Source organism: Mesoplodon mirus (genome assembly GCF_964341445.2).
Source record: "Mesoplodon mirus genome assembly, chromosome: 11".
Classification (NCBI taxonomy): domain Eukaryota; kingdom Metazoa; phylum Chordata; class Mammalia; order Artiodactyla; family Ziphiidae; genus Mesoplodon; species Mesoplodon mirus.
In genome coordinates, this window is record NC_138987.1 from 70,419,304 (window position 1) to 70,438,661 (window position 19,358).

At 45.5% G+C, this 19,358-nt stretch overlaps 1 protein-coding gene across 2 annotated transcripts; it reads left to right on the forward strand.

Moving 5' to 3' along the window:
• Positions 1-2,214: 2,214 nt before the first annotated feature.
• DYRK2 (dual specificity tyrosine phosphorylation regulated kinase 2) lies at positions 2,215-16,249 on the forward strand. 2 transcript variants are annotated; one of them, XM_082636070.1, is made up of 4 exons: positions 2,215-2,651; positions 3,246-3,394; positions 9,946-10,047; positions 10,613-16,249. In XM_082636070.1, exons 1-4 carry the CDS (start codon positions 2,603-2,605, stop codon positions 12,218-12,220), a joined length of 1,908 nt encoding a protein of 635 aa, XP_082492196.1. In that variant the 5' UTR covers positions 2,215-2,602; the 3' UTR covers positions 12,221-16,249. The 2 variants fall into 2 exon arrangements, with proteins under 2 accessions (XP_082492196.1, XP_082492197.1); XM_082636071.1 differs by lacking the exon at positions 9,946-10,047 and having other exon boundaries at positions 2,217-2,651; positions 10,613-16,248.
• The last annotated feature ends 3,109 nt before the right edge of the window (positions 16,250-19,358 follow it).

Consider the following 19,358-nt stretch of genomic DNA (forward strand, 5'->3'; position numbering starts at 1 on the left):
ATTGAAATTGTACTTATCGTGTCATAAAACAACATACTAGGAAAAGTTCTCTAAACAAGCAGTTTTTCTTTGATTAAAGTGAATGATTCATTGTGTCCCTTTGTTTACAAAAAAAGTCAGTGTTCCTTTTCCTCATGTTTAATGTGGAAATTAATATTTCTAATTTGGATTTCACAAGCTATGACTTCCAGTAGTTAGCATTTTTCTTATTCATGAAAAAGCAGGAGAATATTTAGCTTCTGTTGAAGTAATGTAAGAATAATTTGAGTGAAAGCTGGGTCCGGTTATATTAAAATGGAATTTTTGGCTTCACATTTTTCATCTAAACATCAGTTATATGGAACACTCATCAAGAAAATGAAGACTGTATGAAAATAATTGTTTGAAGGGGAAGGAAGGAAAAGAGGTGTGATGTTTCTTAAAAGCCAAGGTAACACAGAGCAGAGTGAGATTAAACTGAGTCAGAAAATGAGTTCTAGCTTCAACTCTGCTGCTAAGTAATCCCTTTTCTTTCAGTTAATTCTGAACACTGAATATGTTTCCCCACGTGAATTTGAATGTGATAGTCTCTGATGACAAGCAACGGGGACTATCTCTTGCTGGGGCCAGATCAGGTCATCACTCTTCTTTGTAAAGGTTTATTATTGGATTGATTGTTTCACTGTGTTTCTACTTTATTGGGAGAAGGCACCAAGAGGATTTTTTAAAGGGACAATTACTAGGCACAGTTCTACTCTTTGCCACCTGTTCCCTCTGCCAACACCCTCAGTCCTTGATGCCCCTGTAGGAGCCCTGGAGACTCTGAGAGGGCCACAATGTAACTCTGAAACACTCATTTTGGGGCATTTGTATTTAGCTGAGGGTGATCTTGCTGGGAGGTTGCTATGACAATTTGCAAACAGTAGGGGCGACGGTCCCCATTCTGATTTGAGTCTGCACTAGCTCAGGCCTGCACACTTGGTCCAGCCAGGGGCGGCAGATACACAGGACAGGTCATAACGGACCCAGGTCCGCAGGAGAACTTCAGAAACCAGGCACGTCTGAGGAAGAAAGTGCAAGGCAAACTTCAGCTTCTGTCATCCGGAATTGCCGGGCTTCCCCCTCCTTCCCGTTGAAGTGACAAAACCTGTGACCTTTGGACAAAGGCATGTGCCACAGACGACAGGACGCGGGTGTGAGATGGGCAAGAAGTTTTTCAGTCTGCAAGGGAAAGAGAGGCTGTATATGGCAAATTCAAAGGACAGGGAAATTCTCCGTGTCTTGGATGAGAAGGGGAAAGAGACTTGTCTGGGGAGGAGAGGAATTAAAGGTGTCGCTCGGGAAGGTGTACCTCTCCCAGCGGCCGCGCAGGGGAAAGGCTCGGAGTTGTAAGGAAATGGGAGGCGTCTCTGATGTTTATTTTTGCCTAGCAACCCACAGCCAACTGCTTCCCCGGCAACCATCCACACGCGCCTCTCTGCATCCCCTTGTCCTAGAGACTGGAGGGAGGTCACTTGGTGTCAGTAAATCGGGGAGGGACTGTGTGTGGTGCAGGTGGAGGTGGGAGGGCAGCCCCCTCCTTGGCCCAGGCTAAGGCGCGGCCCTCCAACGGGCTGGACTTTCCTTACCGAGGTGACCCCCAGCACAACTAAGTTATTTACCTGATCAATTGGGGAGAGGAGGTGCTTAAACCACTGGGACCCGGAAGGCGGGGGTGGGGGGGGCAGTATTGTCTGTGAGCAGCCATCAGGTTCGGAAAGCTGAAAATGCATATATGGTTGGGGGTGCGCTCGGAAGGGGAGGGGGGTCTCTGCAGCGATTTCGGTGGGAGGGAAGCAATGGTAGGTTGCGCTGTAGGGAAGGGGAGGGGTGCTGCAGGGGCGGGCGAGGCCGAGGAGGGGAGAAGGCAGTTAGCAGGGGAACCGTGCAGAAGGCCGGAGCGGGAGGCAAAGGGCGAGCGGAGGCTGCAGAGTTTTTGGGGGAGTGGAGGGGTGGCTATGCCGACGACTGGGGTGCGTGCTGGGGAGGAGGAGTGGGTAGGAGGGACTCCGGTGGGCGGCTGGGTCGGGGAGGGTGTGCGCGGGAGTCTGTGGCGCGGCCTGGGGTGGGGTGGGGGAGTCCGGGGGCGGGGCCTGCCCGGCGGTTGAGGGAGCGGGGGCGGGGCTGCCCTTCCCGGCCGCGCGGTGCGCGGGCGCCTGGCGAGTGTGCGCGGGGGCGCGCGTGCGCGGGCCCGGGAGGAGGCTCCCGAGCCAGTCGGCCGAGGCGGCGCAGCCAGCTCCCCCGCGCCCTATGTGAGGGAATCGGGGAGGCCCGCGGCGCGCCGGGGAGGGCGAGGCATGTGCACGGGCCGGAGGGTGCTGCGGCCGCCCGAGGAAGAGGAGGACGGCGGCGGCGGTGAGGAGAGCGGGGGGCTCGCGGCGGCGGGCCCGGGCCGAGGGGATGCAGCGGACTGTGTGTGTCTGGCTGTAGCTGACGGGAGGCGGCGAGGAGGCGCCGGAGATCCGCGAGAGGGGCGACCAGGAGGTGCGGCGGTGGCGGCCGCGAGAAGTAGCAGCAGGACGGGCGGCGGCGGTGGCGGAGACGGAGACGGCAGCCCTGGGATGCATTTTCCTCTCCAGCGGCCATGTTAACCAGGAAACCTTCGGCCGCTGCTCCCGCCGCCTACCCGACCGGTAAGGAGGCCCGGGCCCCGCGCTGCCCCGGGCGCTCAGCCCCGCGGCCCCCGGGCCAGCCCTCGTGGCGCTGGCTCCCGCTACCAGCGGGACCTCGAACAAAGTCTGCACCGCGGCGGGGCGGCGCGGGGTCCCCCGGGCGGACGGCGCGCCCTCGCCTCGGCTCCGCTCATTGTTACACGCGAGCTCCGAGGCTCCTCCGAGCCGGCCGGGGGCCGTCCCGGGCCTCCCCCGCCCGGGACTCGGCGAGGCGGCGGCGCCCGGGTCGGCATTCCAGCCCCGCTCCAGGCCTGCGGCCTCCCGCAACGTGAGCCGCCGGCCCGGGCCCGGCCCGGCTCCACCGCCGGGTCGCGAACTCGCTCGCGCGCCAGGGGCCCGACTTAACTTTGCAGCCGCCTGAGCCCCGCCCCGCGGGAGCGCCGGGTGTCTGCGTCCCCGGCCTCTTGCCGCTCCGGGACGCCCGCGTTCACGGTCCCCGGCTCTGCCCCGGGGAGAGCGGGCTCGGCAGCCTGGAGGGGTGGGGCGGGGCCACCGGGTCCGGGTGACTTTCTCCCCCTTGACCCTCTTTTGTCTCCTGCCGCGCGTGGCTGCCAGGCCGAGGAGGGGACAGCGCCGTTCGCCAGCTTCAGGCTTCCCCGGGGCTCGGTGCGGGGGCCCCCCGGAGCGGAGTGGGGACCGGCCCGCCCTCCCCCATCGCCCTGCCGCCGCTCCGGGCCAGCAACGCTGCCACCGCAGCCCACACGGTAAGACCCAGGCCGCGGGCGGCGGGGGGAGAGGGGCGGGAGGGGCCCGGGGCACAGGCACCCGGACTTGGGGGATAATGCGTCCGGGAGAGGGGAGAGAGGTCGAAGTGCGAGTGTCTCCACGCCAGTGGCCTCTCCGGGACGCCGCCCTCTGGAACTTGAGCGAGCCCAAAGCCGCAGCCACAAAGGAGGATTCGTGGCGTGGGCCCCTCACTTCCCCTCCGGAGCCCGCCCACCCCTGCGCTCCTCTTCCTCGGAACTTCCTCCTGGTCGCTTTCCTTCTCTCTTCGCCCCCCCCCCCCTTTTTATTCCGTCCTTGCTTCCTCGAACTCCTTTTCCCTGACCCGATAAACATTCCTGCCCCTCCACCACCACGTTGGGTAGTGGGTATTTATAGAAACAGATATGTGTTAGGGGACAGCCAGGCCGTCCTGCCCGGAAAATCGATGCCCCAAAGAGCATCCCGGGCCTGGCTCTACCCAGTAGGGAGCATCGACAATTGTCCTCCGCGTGTGGAAGCATGTTTTATGAGTGCTACAGGTTTGAGCACAGCAGAAATTGTAAGTAACGTTAACAAAAATAAGAGCCGTAGCAGCAGTCAAAACAACACGCCGCCTCTGTAGGATTCTGCAGTTGGATATTATTGAAAAGAAAAGGGCCAGCTTGGCCTCGGAAGGAGGTGGGAAGGGATGGGCACCTGACAGGTGCTGTGGTCCCTCAGAGGGCCAAGAGGGAACTGGGAGCTCGGCGCGGGACTCGTGGCTGCAGAGATCAGCAAGCTGGATTTGATTTCAGTATGTACCTTTTCTCGGCTCCCAGAGATAGCCCTTGGATGGTGGCTGACAGCCTAGGGGAGATGTGCCCTGGAGGAGTTGATGGCTTCCAATGTCTTGTTTACGATTGGATCTTCCAGAGGAACTGCCTAAGATGGTTCTGAATGAGGGGTGCTTGCTAAGGATATGGCTTTGTTTGCCAAGTGAAAGTTAAGTTCTTGCAGAAAAGGCCATTTCTAGCCTTCAGAGGAGCAGCTCTGAGGGTCATGTGTTATGGGGAAACTTGTTTATGGGGAGAATTTATAAGCGGATGGCTAGAGTGGAATATTTTCTCTTAGACCTGTACATCTGTGCACAGTTCCCCAGGAACATGTTTTCTTCTTGTATTTTCTTTCTCTCTCTCCTCTTTCTGTCTCTCCTGACACATCTAGACTCAGAGGCTAAGAATTCACTGCACAGAAGTTAACCCATCTGTTGGGCTGTGGTTAATGGAAGAGCATCAGTAGGCTGTTGATTCTATGTGTTAGAGTTGAATGTTCTTGTCACAGTGATGTTTTAGTTGAGAAATTGCCATTGGGTTTTAGGTGTTTCAGTTTGGTTTGGAATCATCTGACAATTTGGAAAATACAACATCCAGTTTTTTTCCATGTGTGAATGTAATCACATGAATTGGTATGACCTGGAAAAGAAATACTACTTGGTTTGCATCTGGCTTCCAGTTATATAAGGGTGGGCTTTGCTTGATCGGAGCCTCTTTACAACTGAAATATGTAATGAGATGACAGAAAATGATACTAGAGGAATAGCCTGTGGTGGACCAGAAATGAAAAGATGTGTGGGTGCTTCTCGGGACTCCTAATGATGGTGCTTATATTTTGCTGTGGTATCTACCAGATTTACCTGTGATGAACTTACCTAAACTTCAGTAAGCTGTTGATCATTAGAAGCTTGGTTTTGAAAGTGTGAATTTGGGTTTTGGTTGTCCTTTAGTTTTGACTTTATTTGCACAGCACTGCAGACTTCCTCAAACAGGCAAGTAAAAGGACCACAGAGTTTATCTGTGTCTACTCCTTCATCTTACAGATGAAGAAGGAGTCAGACAAGTGAACTGGTTTGGTCAGGACTCCTGAGCCAATTCCTATCGAGGCTGGAGCTAAAGCCCAGGCCCTCCTGAGTCCAGCTTTAACACACTGCTTGACTGCTAATTCTAGGAAATTGTATTCGTTTTGTTATAAATGCAAGAACCTTAGCAGATCCATGTGTCCATATGTCTTTCAGGTTTTTGTAAGCTTTTAGTTTTTAATATCACAGCAGTTACAACTAGGAAGAGCTATTTTTGAATGGGTGGGGGGAAGGGCATTACGGAGAGGAAAATAATCTCGTTGTGTTTGCCCGTATTTTCTCTTGTAAATGATGTAGACGGTGGATAAACATATGACTATAGGGATTATAAACTTCGGAATTTATCTAGTGCATTGCCCTTTTGTACCCTGTCTCCATGGATACTATACTTAGTCATTTTATCTCTGTCCGAAAAGTGTACCCAATAACTATTTTGATTCCTATTAAGTTTTTTTCTTTTTAATGGGAGATATTAATGTGCTTATTTTTTAAATTCTGAAATATTAGTATTGTGTCACTTTCATAACTGTTTAATATCTAAAGCACTCTCCAATGACCAGTTTTACCTTTATAAGATAATTGGAGTTAAAGAAGAATGAATATTCCCATTTAAAAAACAGTAATGTTTGATAGAAGAAAAAGACATTTGACTCAGGGCCACACAGACCGTCAGTGTGTTTGAGGAGGAGCTAGAATTCTGATCTTTTTGGACTCGGTTCTATTCCCATAACACTATACAGCATTTCTAAGATGACTTCAGCAAAGTTTTAAAACTCCCAGAAATGTTAGCTCAGTGAAGTATGTGCTGTTTTCCCTTTTATTTTTGGAAGAGATTGAAACTACCAAATTGACTAGACTATTGTTCTTACATAATTTTTAATGCTAAAATGTGTCATGGTCAAAGAGGGCTTTGGGAGGTCTCTGCTTCAACCCATACGTTGTAGGTATCTAACAATTACATTCATTCAGTATTTTTAAATTTGAGAGGCACTGTGCTAGGTAGGCATTGGCAAATAGGAAAAAGTGAGTGAGAGGTTTTAAACATTCTTAAATTTATGGTGTTGTCCTGGCATATGTCTTGTGGAAGTGTTTTGGCATTTCTAGGGCTTTTTTCCTCCCTTTTTATAGATCAGTTAATTGCGCTTCCGACCTGGGTCGTGATTGTAGAGTCCTACAGTGTTTAAGACTCAAAATCCTCCTTTACTAGAGCCTCTAAAATGAATCTCCCTAACATCTGGAAAGTTTTTAAGATTCCACATGTCACTTTTAGGTGTTTAGTGGATCTCTTCTGCTACAAGTACTCTTTAATGGGCTGTCATTTGCTTCCAAGTCTCTGCTGATGCAATGCAAGCCTAACATCTTGTGACTTGGGTCACTGGAGACAAGTCCCAATTCCCTGGGTGTTAACTTCATGTTTTCTTATGAAGGTACAAAGGTAGTTCTTAAGAATAACTCGGAGAGGTGAGTTAACAAGGAGTGATTGACATGCGTTCTTCCACTCAACAGAAATTGACTGAGTACTTACTGTATGTTGGGTTTATGTCAATAAGGACTTAAAAAGATAAGAGGTGACCCCACCCTGGAATTGTTCACAGCCAGGTGGGTACATCAGGTGTGAAAACAGGTATGTAAAACAAAATAAGTGTTTTAATATATCAGTGCTCTATAAGCACCCTGGAAGGGAAAGGGACCATTTCACAGAAGAGGTGAGAGTTGAACTGCGCATTGAAGGGTGAGTATGAGTTTACCATGTAGTCCTGGTTAGGAAGGAGATTCCAAGCAGCATTTGGAAAGGACAATAATTTTAGCTCTCCTTTACTCAGTACTATACTAAGCACTCTATATCTTTTACCTTATTTAATCCTCCTAATGGCCCCAATGAGGTCGCTTTGTTACCTTCTTTTTACAGATAAGGGCACTGAGGTTTAGAGAGATTAAGTAAATTGACCAAGGTGACACAGTTAGTAAGTGGTGGAGCTGGGATTCATTTCCCATGCATCTAATTGAAAATCCCTGGACACCTAACCATTATGAAACATAACCTCCCCAAAAACAGAGTGTAAAAGAGCGTGGTGTCTCCATGGGTCTTGGGGAATCCAGCTTCTTCTCAGAGAGAATATGACAGTGGTGGGTGACACTGGAAGGACTCGGGTCATATAGGCTCTACGTTTGAGAACCTCATGTTCTTGCCTGTGAGGTTTCATATTATCTGTGGAAATGGGGTGCCTGTGTGGGCCTTAAGCAGAAGCAAGGGCAGTGTCAGAGTGACACTTGTCAGAGTGACACTTTTCAGTGGTAACTCCAGAAGCACCATGGAGAGAAGAGACTTGAGGCATTCTAGACTTAGAAGCAAGGGGACATGTTAAGAGGCTGCTTCGGTTGTCCCAGTGAGAGACAGCAGGAGTGTGAGGTGAGGCAGCGTGGATGGAGGGGGGTGGGGCAGATAGGAATGACGGGACTCCACGGTGACTTGGGAAGGTGTGGGAGACGTGGAGACAGAGTGATTATTTGGGCGTGAAGCCTTTTGTTGACCAGAAATTGAGGATTGTGGGAGGAGGAAATGGTTTTGGTAGAAAAAGCGTGAGTTGAGTTTGAGTTGCTTGTGGGAAAGGTAGCTGATCTGGAGTTGGATACGGGGGTCTTGAGCTCCGGAGACATAGATCGGGCTCCTCTTAGCTAGAGGTGTACATGTGGCGGGTGCCAGCCCCTGGGGGGTTGCTGGAGCCCTGGCTATGGTCATAGTCGACCAGGGAGAGTTATGGGAGTGAGAAGCCACCAGCGACTTGAGGCTTGAACCCTGGGGAACTCTGGAACCCTTCTTCGTTGCTGCTGTGGAGGAGACCAAGAGAAGGTAGTTGGAAGGACAGGAGGTGATCCAGTTAATTGGCAGACTTTCTTTAGTTCTAGTCACTCAGCTTTTTTTGATGATATTTTGAATTATGCAGAACATTAAAATTGCTCTTGCAAAAATTAAAGTTGGTTTCTGAAGCTCAGAACGTTTTACTTTGTCCTCTTTTTAGGAGTTCCTAAAGCCCCAGCGTTAATTTTGTCCCCAGTGAAGCCTCATGCTTTTTGTAGCATGTATACTGGTAATGTTGGTTTTTCTTCTGAAATCTCTCCAAGCTGCCCTGAAGAGAATGGTTCTCTAGGAGACGTATATTTCTAATTTCAGGTCCTTTTATTCCCTGGTGCTTGAAAGACCGTAGTGGAGAGGAGGAGAGGTTCAGAGAGTGAGGCTTGGGAACAAAAATCCATGGACAAGCCTGTACTACTTTTGTATATACCCAGGACTTCCTAATGCCTTTTTTTTTTTTTTTTTGCGGTACACGGGCCTCTCACTGCTGTGGCCTCTCCCGTTGCGGAGCCCAGGCTCCGGACGCACAGGCTCAGCAGCCATGGCTCACGGGCCCAGCCGCTCTGCAGCATGTGGGATCCTGCCGGACCAGGGCACGAACCCACGTCCCCCGCATCGGCAGGCGGACTCTCAACCATTGCGCCACCAGGGAAGCCCCTAATGCCTTTTTATGAACTGCTTTGCTTTTGGCATAGAATGAGGATAAAATAACCTGTCCAGCTACCTGACAGAAGATAAGTTCACTTAGCATGGAATATCATCTGTGAGTTTAATAAAAGGGTTCAACTAGAAGTCTTCCAGAAATCTGAGAAATAAAATCTCTCAATGAAGTCATACTTCAGAAAGGCCCAAGTACTATACTATATTCTACTTTGTTTCAGAAGATTGCAGAGAGTAAGTGCATGCCTCAGATAGTCCCTGTGCATGCTGTGTGTCAGTTAAAGAAAATTTGGAGGTCTTGGTCTCCTAGTAAGAAGGACTTGGAATTTCATTCTATAATCTAGGTAGTCCCAAACCACTTCCTGAATTATATTACATACACAGAGCACTTCTACTCATTTAGTGATATGTAAAGCCCAAGAGGTAGGATTCAGGAGGAGATGATGGGCAAAATACTGATAGCAGAGGACTTCAGCTAGTTGATTGTAAGCTCCTAAAGGGCAGGGACTCTGCCACATGTGTGGTTAGGCCTCAGCTAGCACTGGCTGAATGAATGAGATGGATTGTGAGAGGCAAGTTGATCTTTAAGCTTTCATACAAAAATCATCTAGTGGGATGTTTTTAAGACTTGTGAGTGATTGTCTGAGGCTGGCAAGACTTCCTAACTGGGAGGGGATCCTGGCTGCTGGTCCTCTTCTACCCCTCACCTCTTGGCCATAATAATGCTTGAAAGAAATCCCAAGTAGATTCTCAGTAGGAAGGCTGGGGCCCCTTGGCTTATGCCATCAGTTTTGTTCAGACAGGAATGTTTGTGGATGGCATGTGTGCCTGAAATAGAAATTGCTACTTTGTATTCCTTGTCAGAAAGCTGAGTATCCCAGCAGCCTGGAGAAATACATGTCTTGAGAGAGCCAAGCCATTGACCAAAGGAAGGCCCAAAAGAGGGTGGTGGTTGGATTGTTGGGCTGAATGGCCTTAAATGGTCATCACAGCCAGTGAAGCCCAGAAACTTAAAAATAGGTTTGGGGTTTACAAGATGCTACAGAGTGCATATCTACATGGGACTCTTGCCAGCCTAAAAGTACAATTTTCTTTGCTTCTGGATCATGCACTTTCCTAGGTGTAACTAGTTTGATTTTCAGGTAGTGGAGAAGACCGAGAATGAAGACAGTAGTGTTCTCAGAATAGAGCTAAACACTGGAGAAGGAGTAGTAAACAAGACCGACCTGGTCCCTGCCCTCACGGTAATAAAGAAGCTCCTAAGTGAAGTGTGAAAAATGTTATGATCTGGGGGTGGGAGAGCCAGTAGAGTGCCGACGTGTTCATGCTTTTTCTGTATCCTCTTTAATCTTGATATCAAGTATGGGCTGCATGGCACCTCTATGACATCCCAGGCCCTGTGCTAAATCTTAGGTAGAGAATGATGAGCAAGAAGCATGGTCTCTGCCTCCACTGAGGACTTACTCTAAGAACCCTGAAAACACGTACAGCAAACTCTTTGTTACGTGTAGCAGCTATGGGGGTCTTTTTCTTCCGGATCCCAAGTTTGATAGCCTTCCCCAGCCCCCCAGCCTCTTCTGCCTTTATTTCTGTCTGAGGTTGTCCACGTCACGTCCGCTCTCCCTGCCGGGGTGTTAGTGAGGTCCCTCCTGCGTGCACAACTCTCTCCATTTAAGAAACCTGATTCTGGCTGTAAATTCAAACCAAATTGGATTTTGTAAAGGTGGGGGTGGGCGCCGATTTATAAAATATCCCTTTTGAACAGACAGACCTCGTCCATGCTCTTGATGTTCCCTTTCTGAATTACAGATTGGCGGCAGTAAGCACACAATGAATGACCACCTACACGTCGGCAGCCACAGCCATGGACAGATCCAGGTTCAGCAGCTGTTTGAGGATAACAGTAACAAGCGGACAGTGCTCACAACACAACCAAATGGGCTTACAACGGTGGGCAAAACGGGGCTGCCAGTGGTGCCGGAGCGGCAGCTGGAGAGCATCCACAGACGGCAGGGGAGCTCCACCTCTCTGAAGTCTCTGGAAGGCGTGGGGAAGGTGAAAGCCATCCCCATGACACCCGAGCAAGCGATGAAGCAATACATGCAAAAACTAAGCAGCTTTGAACACCATGAGATTTTCAGCTACCCTGAAATATACTTCTTGGGTCCAAACGCAAAGAAGCGCCAGGGCATGACAGGCGGGCCGAACAACGGTGGCTACGACGATGACCAGGGATCCTATGTGCAGGTGCCTCACGATCACGTGGCTTACAGGTACGAGGTCCTCAAGGTCATTGGGAAGGGGAGCTTTGGGCAGGTGGTCAAGGCCTATGACCACAAAGTCCACCAGCACGTGGCCCTGAAGATGGTGAGGAACGAGAAGCGTTTCCACCGGCAGGCGGCCGAGGAGATCCGCATCCTGGAGCACCTGCGGAAGCAGGACAAGGACAACACCATGAACGTCATCCACATGCTGGAGAACTTCACCTTCCGCAACCACATCTGCATGACGTTCGAGCTGCTCAGCATGAACCTCTACGAGCTCATCAAGAAGAACAAGTTCCAGGGCTTCAGCCTGCCTTTGGTTCGCAAGTTCGCCCACTCCATCCTGCAGTGCCTGGATGCTTTGCACAAAAACAGGATAATTCACTGTGACTTGAAGCCCGAGAACATTTTATTAAAGCAGCAGGGTAGAAGCGGGATTAAAGTGATTGATTTTGGCTCCAGTTGTTACGAGCACCAGCGGGTCTACACGTACATCCAGTCCCGTTTTTACCGGGCCCCGGAAGTGATCCTCGGCGCCAGGTACGGCATGCCCATCGACATGTGGAGCCTGGGCTGCATCCTAGCAGAGCTCCTGACTGGTTACCCCCTGTTGCCTGGGGAAGATGAAGGGGACCAGCTGGCCTGTATGATTGAACTGCTGGGCATGCCCTCCCAGAAACTGCTGGATGCATCCAAACGAGCCAAAAATTTTGTGAGCTCCAAGGGTTATCCCCGTTACTGCACTGTCACGACTCTCTCAGACGGCTCCGTGGTTCTCAACGGAGGCCGTTCCCGGAGGGGGAAACTGAGGGGCCCACCGGAGAGCAGAGAGTGGGGGAATGCACTGAAGGGGTGTGACGATCCCCTTTTCCTTGACTTCTTAAAACAGTGTTTAGAATGGGATCCTGCGGTTCGCATGACCCCTGGCCAGGCTTTGCGGCATCCCTGGCTGAGGAGGCGGCTGCCAAAGCCTCCAACGGGGGAGAAGACGTCAGTGAAAAGGATCACCGAGAGCACTGGTGCTATCACATCCATTTCCAAGTTACCTCCACCTTCCAGCTCAGCTTCCAAACTGAGGACTAATTTGGCACAGATGACAGATGCCAATGGGAATATTCAGCAGAGGACAGTGTTGCCAAAACTTGTTAGCTGAGCTCAGTACCCCCCCGATGCTGGTAATTCTGAAAGATACGACATTGCTGAGCCTTACTGGGTTGAAAAGGAGTAGCTCAGACCTGTTTTTATTTGCTCAATAACTCAACTCATTTGTATCTTTTTGGCACTTATTTTAATGTAAGAAAGTTGTTTGTTTTGTTTTTATAAAATACATGGGGACAATGCTTTAAGTTTTTATACTTTCTGAAACTGTTTTTGTGTTCTAAAAGTACGATGAGCCTTACTGTATTTAGTGTGGCAGAGTAATAAACATCAGTGGCAGGCCATTGATTACGTCATGACTGCCGCGCATCTACAGATTGGTGTCAAAGACATTCACTATGTGTTCATGGTTCATAGTATATTCTCCCCAAGGTGATTGCCTCCGAAGGTCCCCCCTTCTCTCTCCATGCTTCAGGTTCATGCACAGGTGCAGCCTGTCCTGCTTCCGTTTTCCATAAGTTTACCCAGGTGGTAGTGATGGTGGGAGGAGAATGGTCAGGATGAAAATGATATTCTAAGAAAAACTGCACCTTAGAGATTTTTCCCTAAAATAGTGCTCAAAGACAAAATAAAATCCCCACAGTTGAAATGCCCAGTTAGCATTCTGACATTCTAACGGCCGGCCAAGCAGACCTGGTGGATGAATGGAAACGTGTGTTCCTCCAGATTCTCCAGTGCGATCAGCGAGCTGTTTTGCAAAGAAGCCTTGTTTAACAAAATTGGTTTTGCACCTAAATTTAGAAATGTATTACATGAACTGTTCCTCCCTTCTCTTTGCTCTTCTCCCTGCTGTTCTTCTTTCACCGCACATCTGTTGCTTGCATTTAATTTCTTTTCCTTCCTTCAAATATATATCCCAGACTCCTAATACAGAAGAGAGACATTTTAGCTGTGATTATGACCATCTTTTCATATTCCAGTTTAAAAAAGAACAGCCTAGCTACTTAAGGTGGGGATTTCCATCGTTCCAAAGACGGTTTAGCAGATTAGACTGAGTTCACGCTTTTCACGTGCCACAGTAAGGTTCTCTTAGCCTGGGAAAGCATCAGCTCTTTAAAAGGAGAGAGGGTTGAAAATCCTCTTCGTGAGCACAAGTCATTGTGCTTGTTCAGCAAGGCCAATTTTAACAACAAATTCGAAGGAGGAAAAGTTCAGCCTCAAGTTAAATGGTTTGATTTACTCTATGCATCATTAGAAGAACCACAGACATTACATTCCTCTGTTTTATTTTACTTTTGTTTGGATTGCACTGATTGTTTTTGTGGGAATGACACTTTACCTGGAAAAGTAACTGAGAGTTAGGTAAAAGAATATTTTCTCCTCTGAATAATAATTATTTTCACAGTGAAAATTTCAGTATTTTATCACTAATGTATGAGCAGTGGTATATATCAATTTCAAGGCACGTGAAAAAAATTTTTTAGTATGTGCAATTTAATATAGAAAGATTTCTGCCTGTTTGGACAGTAGGTTTTGGGTAGTATAAATTAGGATAAATACTCTTTTATATGCACAGATATTATTGTATTGATTGCCTGTAAATTGATTTACAAGTACTTAAAGCATGGTCCCCAGCGAGGCCAAGAAAGTTTCCGGTTAAGTTCTTTTAATATTAATCCTACAGTTTCTCTTTTAAGAAAAAAAAGGTAGTTTTGAACAAAACACTTATCTTGAGACTTTGTCAGTTGATGGTGGAGAAAAATGCTCAGGAACTATTACAGATATTTGCCAAAAAAATCAGTAATAAGATTAGCTTATTAATAAGATAGTGGTGTTGATATTTGCTTTACTATTTAAGGGTGTCACTGATAATTTATACTTCTGTTTTTAGAAATTATAGCTTCTTTCCCCTAGTCAAATTCTTTAGCCTGTTGTACACATTTCTGTGTAATCTGTGGAAGTGCAATAATGTTAGTAAGTTGCATTTTAAATGATGCTCATGTGATGATACCCCCCAATCAGTGGCTTATAGAATTTAAAGATTGTGTATTTATTATTAAAATTCTGGCTTAAAGGCATAAGAAGTGGCTTTGTAAAACCACAAGCCTCCTAAGATGGTCAGCGTCTTTAAGTCATTAAAATAAACAAAAACATTAAGGCTATTTTCCCCTTCCAGTGTTCCTCTTCCATCGTATCCACTCTTGAGATTTTCACTTTTAGTTTTAAATATATGAACCTGAGCCTGCCATTAATATGAATATCCCTATAAAATGATTATCCATGTGAAAATTTATAAATGGGCTAATACTGCTTGTCTTCTCCCTCACCACACAAAACTGGTTCTTAAGATGCCAACAGTGCATTTGTGACTATCTTTATTCACAAATGTAACCGGAAACTTTGAAGCCAAACTATAATGTGCAACACTATTGGGGCTCCCCCAACACCGCACCCGCTAAATACAGGGAAATTTCCCTTATTCACAAGAGCCGCCATGTTCAGTGTTTAGTGATAGAGCTGCTTTTTAATTCTAGCTTGATTATAATGTCAAAAAAACCCAACAAAACTGTTGCATCGTTGGGATTTTAAAACACAAATGAAGGGCTCCGATAGGCTACTAGGAGTTGGCTTGGAAACAGCCCTTGGTCTCACAGGTTACCATTGTCTAGGGATGTCTGAGCTGTTTTCAGATTTAGGAAGAGCACAGTGTGGTCTTGTCTTTGGTTGCGGTCTCATCTGGCTCCGTTTCTTGCACCCCCAGAGCGTGCATTACCACTCAAGTGTATTGCTACAACAGTGGAACAACAGCGATGCAAGACAGTGTAGATTAACAGTAGAGGAGAAATTGTGCCCTTAGTGATAACAATGTGCCTTTTGTTCTGAATGCCATGTTGTAGGGCATGCATTTTTTTGGCCTCTTTAACTCTTTGAATACTAGATGGAACCCACCTCTGCAAAGATACATCTGTCTTAAACATCCAGTTACTTACAGGCCTTAATAGAAACCATAAGGCGCGAGTCATCCGTCAGGCACCGAGAAAGGTAACCACTGGTTAGTTACACAGGGAATTCCTATGTTTAAGGGGTTAAAGATGGTCTTTGTTGTATCTTAACATCAGACTGATTTTTTAAACGATATTTTTTTTTTGTTATGCTAACACTAGACAAAAATCAACTGTATTGTAAAAATTTACCTCAAACCATTTAATTTTATAGTGTGATTAATCCCAGGGCATTTGGTATGAACCAAAGTGCATTCCTTTTATATGTGCCTGGCTCTAGTAAGGATGGCCAGGGATTTTTACAATTTGGGTGCAAGGCACTTAAGCCACTTTTAAACTTACTAGGTGGTTTGGAGTCGTGTGGAAGGACTCCATCAGAATGTTAGGAAACACTTTAGACATCAGTAGCATTGGGCCATATTGGAATCTTCAAAGTGTGAATTTTTTATTTTCAAGAGAGCATTCATTTTTGTAATTTTTTTCATCAAGAATATTCTGGTAAGCAGAAGACTTAAAAAAAAAACTGATTAGGTTGGTAAAGGTTTTAATATTGCCCAACATAATGCTGTGGTAGCATTTAAAAAAATAGTATTTGTGAACTCTCTGTTTCTTAGGGGCTTGTACATCTCTCTGCTATGGACATAGATAAAATTAATTGTAACTATACTCAGCTCAACTGCTACAGTTATGTCTAGGCAGTGGCTTGGGTTTCTGTCGAGCAACAACTTAGACACGTGACTGTAATATGCTGCAACTGTGTGTACTGAAAATATGTGAAAATGGTTGAATGTGGACTGTGTATATATGTATGTAAAAATTCTGTGGGATGCTGCTCTCGCCACTTAACATGAAATATGTTCTAGTGGATTTTAATCCTAGTGGCCAGTTCTATGATACTGTATGTATTGTACAGCTGATGACAGGAGTAAGACTGTTCAGTGAATATTTGTTAAATTTTATTGTCGTGGCCAGAGATAATTTCAGAATAAAATTTTAATGTCCTACCTTACTTTTCTCCCCTTTTCTAACTATAATTTTACTCCTGATCTATTTCTGGTATTAGTCTTGGTCTGGTAGCCTGGAGAGAGTTTAGAATACAAACGTTTTTCAGCAATCACTGATTTTCTTTTATTAGTTCAATATAAATGTACAAATTCCAAGTCAGAAAGACTAAAGTTTTAATAGGTAACTCTTTCTTTTCTCAGGCTATTCTGTTCTACTACCTTTAGTATTCCTGTGTTAATTTTCCTTTGTAGAGCCTCTGCTGTGTTCTCTCTCCTATAGATCTAGTATCTAGTATCTTGCTAGAACTTCAGAAAAACACTTTTTTTAACCTTCAAGTTGATAGTTAAGCTGTGGGAGCAGAGTCTAAATTACTTCCCACCAGTCTTCGTTCTTTCCTATACACAAGTCCTGGTAAATGACTCTTCTGTGCTCTCACCAGCTCCCCCCATATGCTTTTTCATGCTTATGCTTTTGCAGTTCTCATACTTGGTGGTCTCTTTGGTTCACATTTTTGGGAGTTTTAGTGGCTCCTCCAGTCACGGCTGGATCAGAAAATAAGGCCTGTGAACTGCTACTAGCTCATGATGATGTGTCAAGTTCAGTTAATACCAAGCTAAGAGTTTACTCACAGATGACAACAAGCAGATGCTCTGGAAATTTGTCAGACATTGCAGGGATATTATGTAGACAAATATTTCCCACTTGTGGAAAGAACTACCTCACGTTTTTATTTACACCCCTCCTGCCACCAACAGTCAAGGAATTAACTTTTTGTGGCTTCCTGCAGTAGAAGTGGGATTTGCTAAAACAAGGGCATACTGCGGGGGTTCCCAATCCCAGACTTGGTTTTATCATAGCCTAGGTCATAGACTTTCATAATTGCTTCTCTCGCTTCTCTGAGTTCTTACCCAGTGAAAAAATACCAACCAACCAAGAAACCCAATATATTTAGATATAAATTTTTAAGAGATGTACATTATGTATAAGTTGAAAGTTGATGCTAAAGCAGCAATTTAAATTTCAAATATTGTCCAGATCTGGCAGAGCAGATGATAGTTCCCACACATTCTCTATCACCAGATCTTCTCAAAGCTCTTTCTTAAATTGATATATGTGACCTTCTATTTGAATTTCTGTGATCTTCCCTTTTGGAATAAATAACTACACAAATAAATATTCTTGGAACCTCAAAGTTGCCTTCAAACTAGCACTGGCAGATGTTCCTAGCTGGCATTGGTATTGGTCTTTTAGAGAAAAGGGAAATCAGTTTATTTTCTGTTTTGGAAAGAGAGCGTTGAGAGAGAGTTTTGAAGAAAGGGTATTTGTGGCTTTCATTGTTATTTTAAAAAAGTTTGAATTACACTGCGTTTCCTTTGGGCCATTAGGCAAATAAACCCTTGTCATTAGTGATGCTTAACACCTTCCAAAATGAAAAATGACTTGCCAGTGTGTTACACATACATCAGAAAACCGCATCTTACTGCAAAGGATTTGGTTTATTCGGTTTGACTTTGACTTACCGTTTTACTGTGGTCACATCCTTAATATCTGTGCTACATTTCATGTATATGGGGGGAAGGGACATAATTGCCATTCCTTTGCATCTCAAGGAAGTTTAATGAGCAAACTAATGAATTAATATTCATTCCTCCGAGGAAAGCTGACATTTTAGGAGTATTAAGCAGCCATCTATAATAAAGAGCAGCAGGATATATAATAACTCTCATGTGTTCCAGGGCATTGCTCCTTATGAAGAAAGCTTCCCAGATCTCATGGTGTATGAACCATGTATGTACATCAGTTCAGTACTTATATGTACTGTATGTACTTATATGTACTTATATGTACTGTATGAACATCAGTTCAGCCTTATACATCCCTGTGAGCTATAATTACCCTCATTTGATATTTGAGGAAACTGAAGTGACTTGCTCCAAAGTGACCTTGCAAAAGCAGTTTGGGCCTCAGGTTGCAATCAGGTAAAGAACTCTGGTCTTGGACAGTAAAAGAAAATCCCTAATTGTACATCACAACCAAAAATTTAGAAAGGGGAGAAAATTTGAGCAAGCAGTGGGCATTTCTATTATTTGAATAAATTGTATCGGTTTCCAGGAATATTTTTTAAAAGGGGAGAAACTACAAAAAAAACTGAGGACTAGAGCATCTTAGTCTCTTTTGGCTCATCTAATAACTAAAATGCATTGTGTACACACCCCTCAGTTAATTTAAGAAAGAGGGACTTCTATTGCCATATGTGGGGAGATTAATTAACTGCAGTGGTTTTATTCTTTAGTTTTTTGTTCTTAAAATATGCTTTTTACACTTGAATATATGAAAATATCTTTGACTTGTTACTAAATCTCAGGGATTAAAAGTTAAATTTTACTGACTGTAGCAGCAGGTAAATCTCTTAAATTCAAACTTACTCAGGCTTCCTCTCCTTTGCCTCCCTCTTTAAGAAAAATAGAATGCCGGCCAGGGAAATATATAAAAATTAAAAATCCAAATACAATTTTAAAATACCAAATTGTGAATAAATCAATTTTACAAACAGAAATATTGTGTCTTTCCTTGCTTTTTATCCCAAATTATTTCCCCTCCTAAGTTTGAGGAGTTTTAAGTATCTAGACTATTTCTTGTAAGAATGAAATGTGTTATTTGCAAAACAAAAACGCATGAGCAGGCTCAGGTCATTTAAAGTAAGAGCTTATTGAATTGCTTTCAGTTGTTTGGGGGGAAATGTGATTAGTGTACAAGCAATTTATGTAGATGTACAGGAAATAAGTGTATGGGTAAGTTTGGGCTGATTTTTTATCCTTTTATCTGAAGAGGGATACCCAACCTATTTCCCCTTTTCCTAGAATTCAATTCATTGGAAATTTTGGCTTGAGTAGGCTTAAATTAAAAAAAAAAAAAACCAAAACACCCGTAGCATCCATCTTATTAATATCTATTGTAGATTCCATTCATTTGTCAAATATTTATTAAATGCCTACTACATGCCAGGTATTATTTAGGCACTAATGATATATATTAGTGAACAAAACAGACAGTACTATCTTTACAGTTTTTAGACTGGTTGGAAAGGCATTATATAAGTATATATGAAAAAATACATATTTGCAAATGTAATAAGAGCTGTGAAGGGAAAGCACATGGTGCTGCGTGTGTGGATAATGGAAGGGG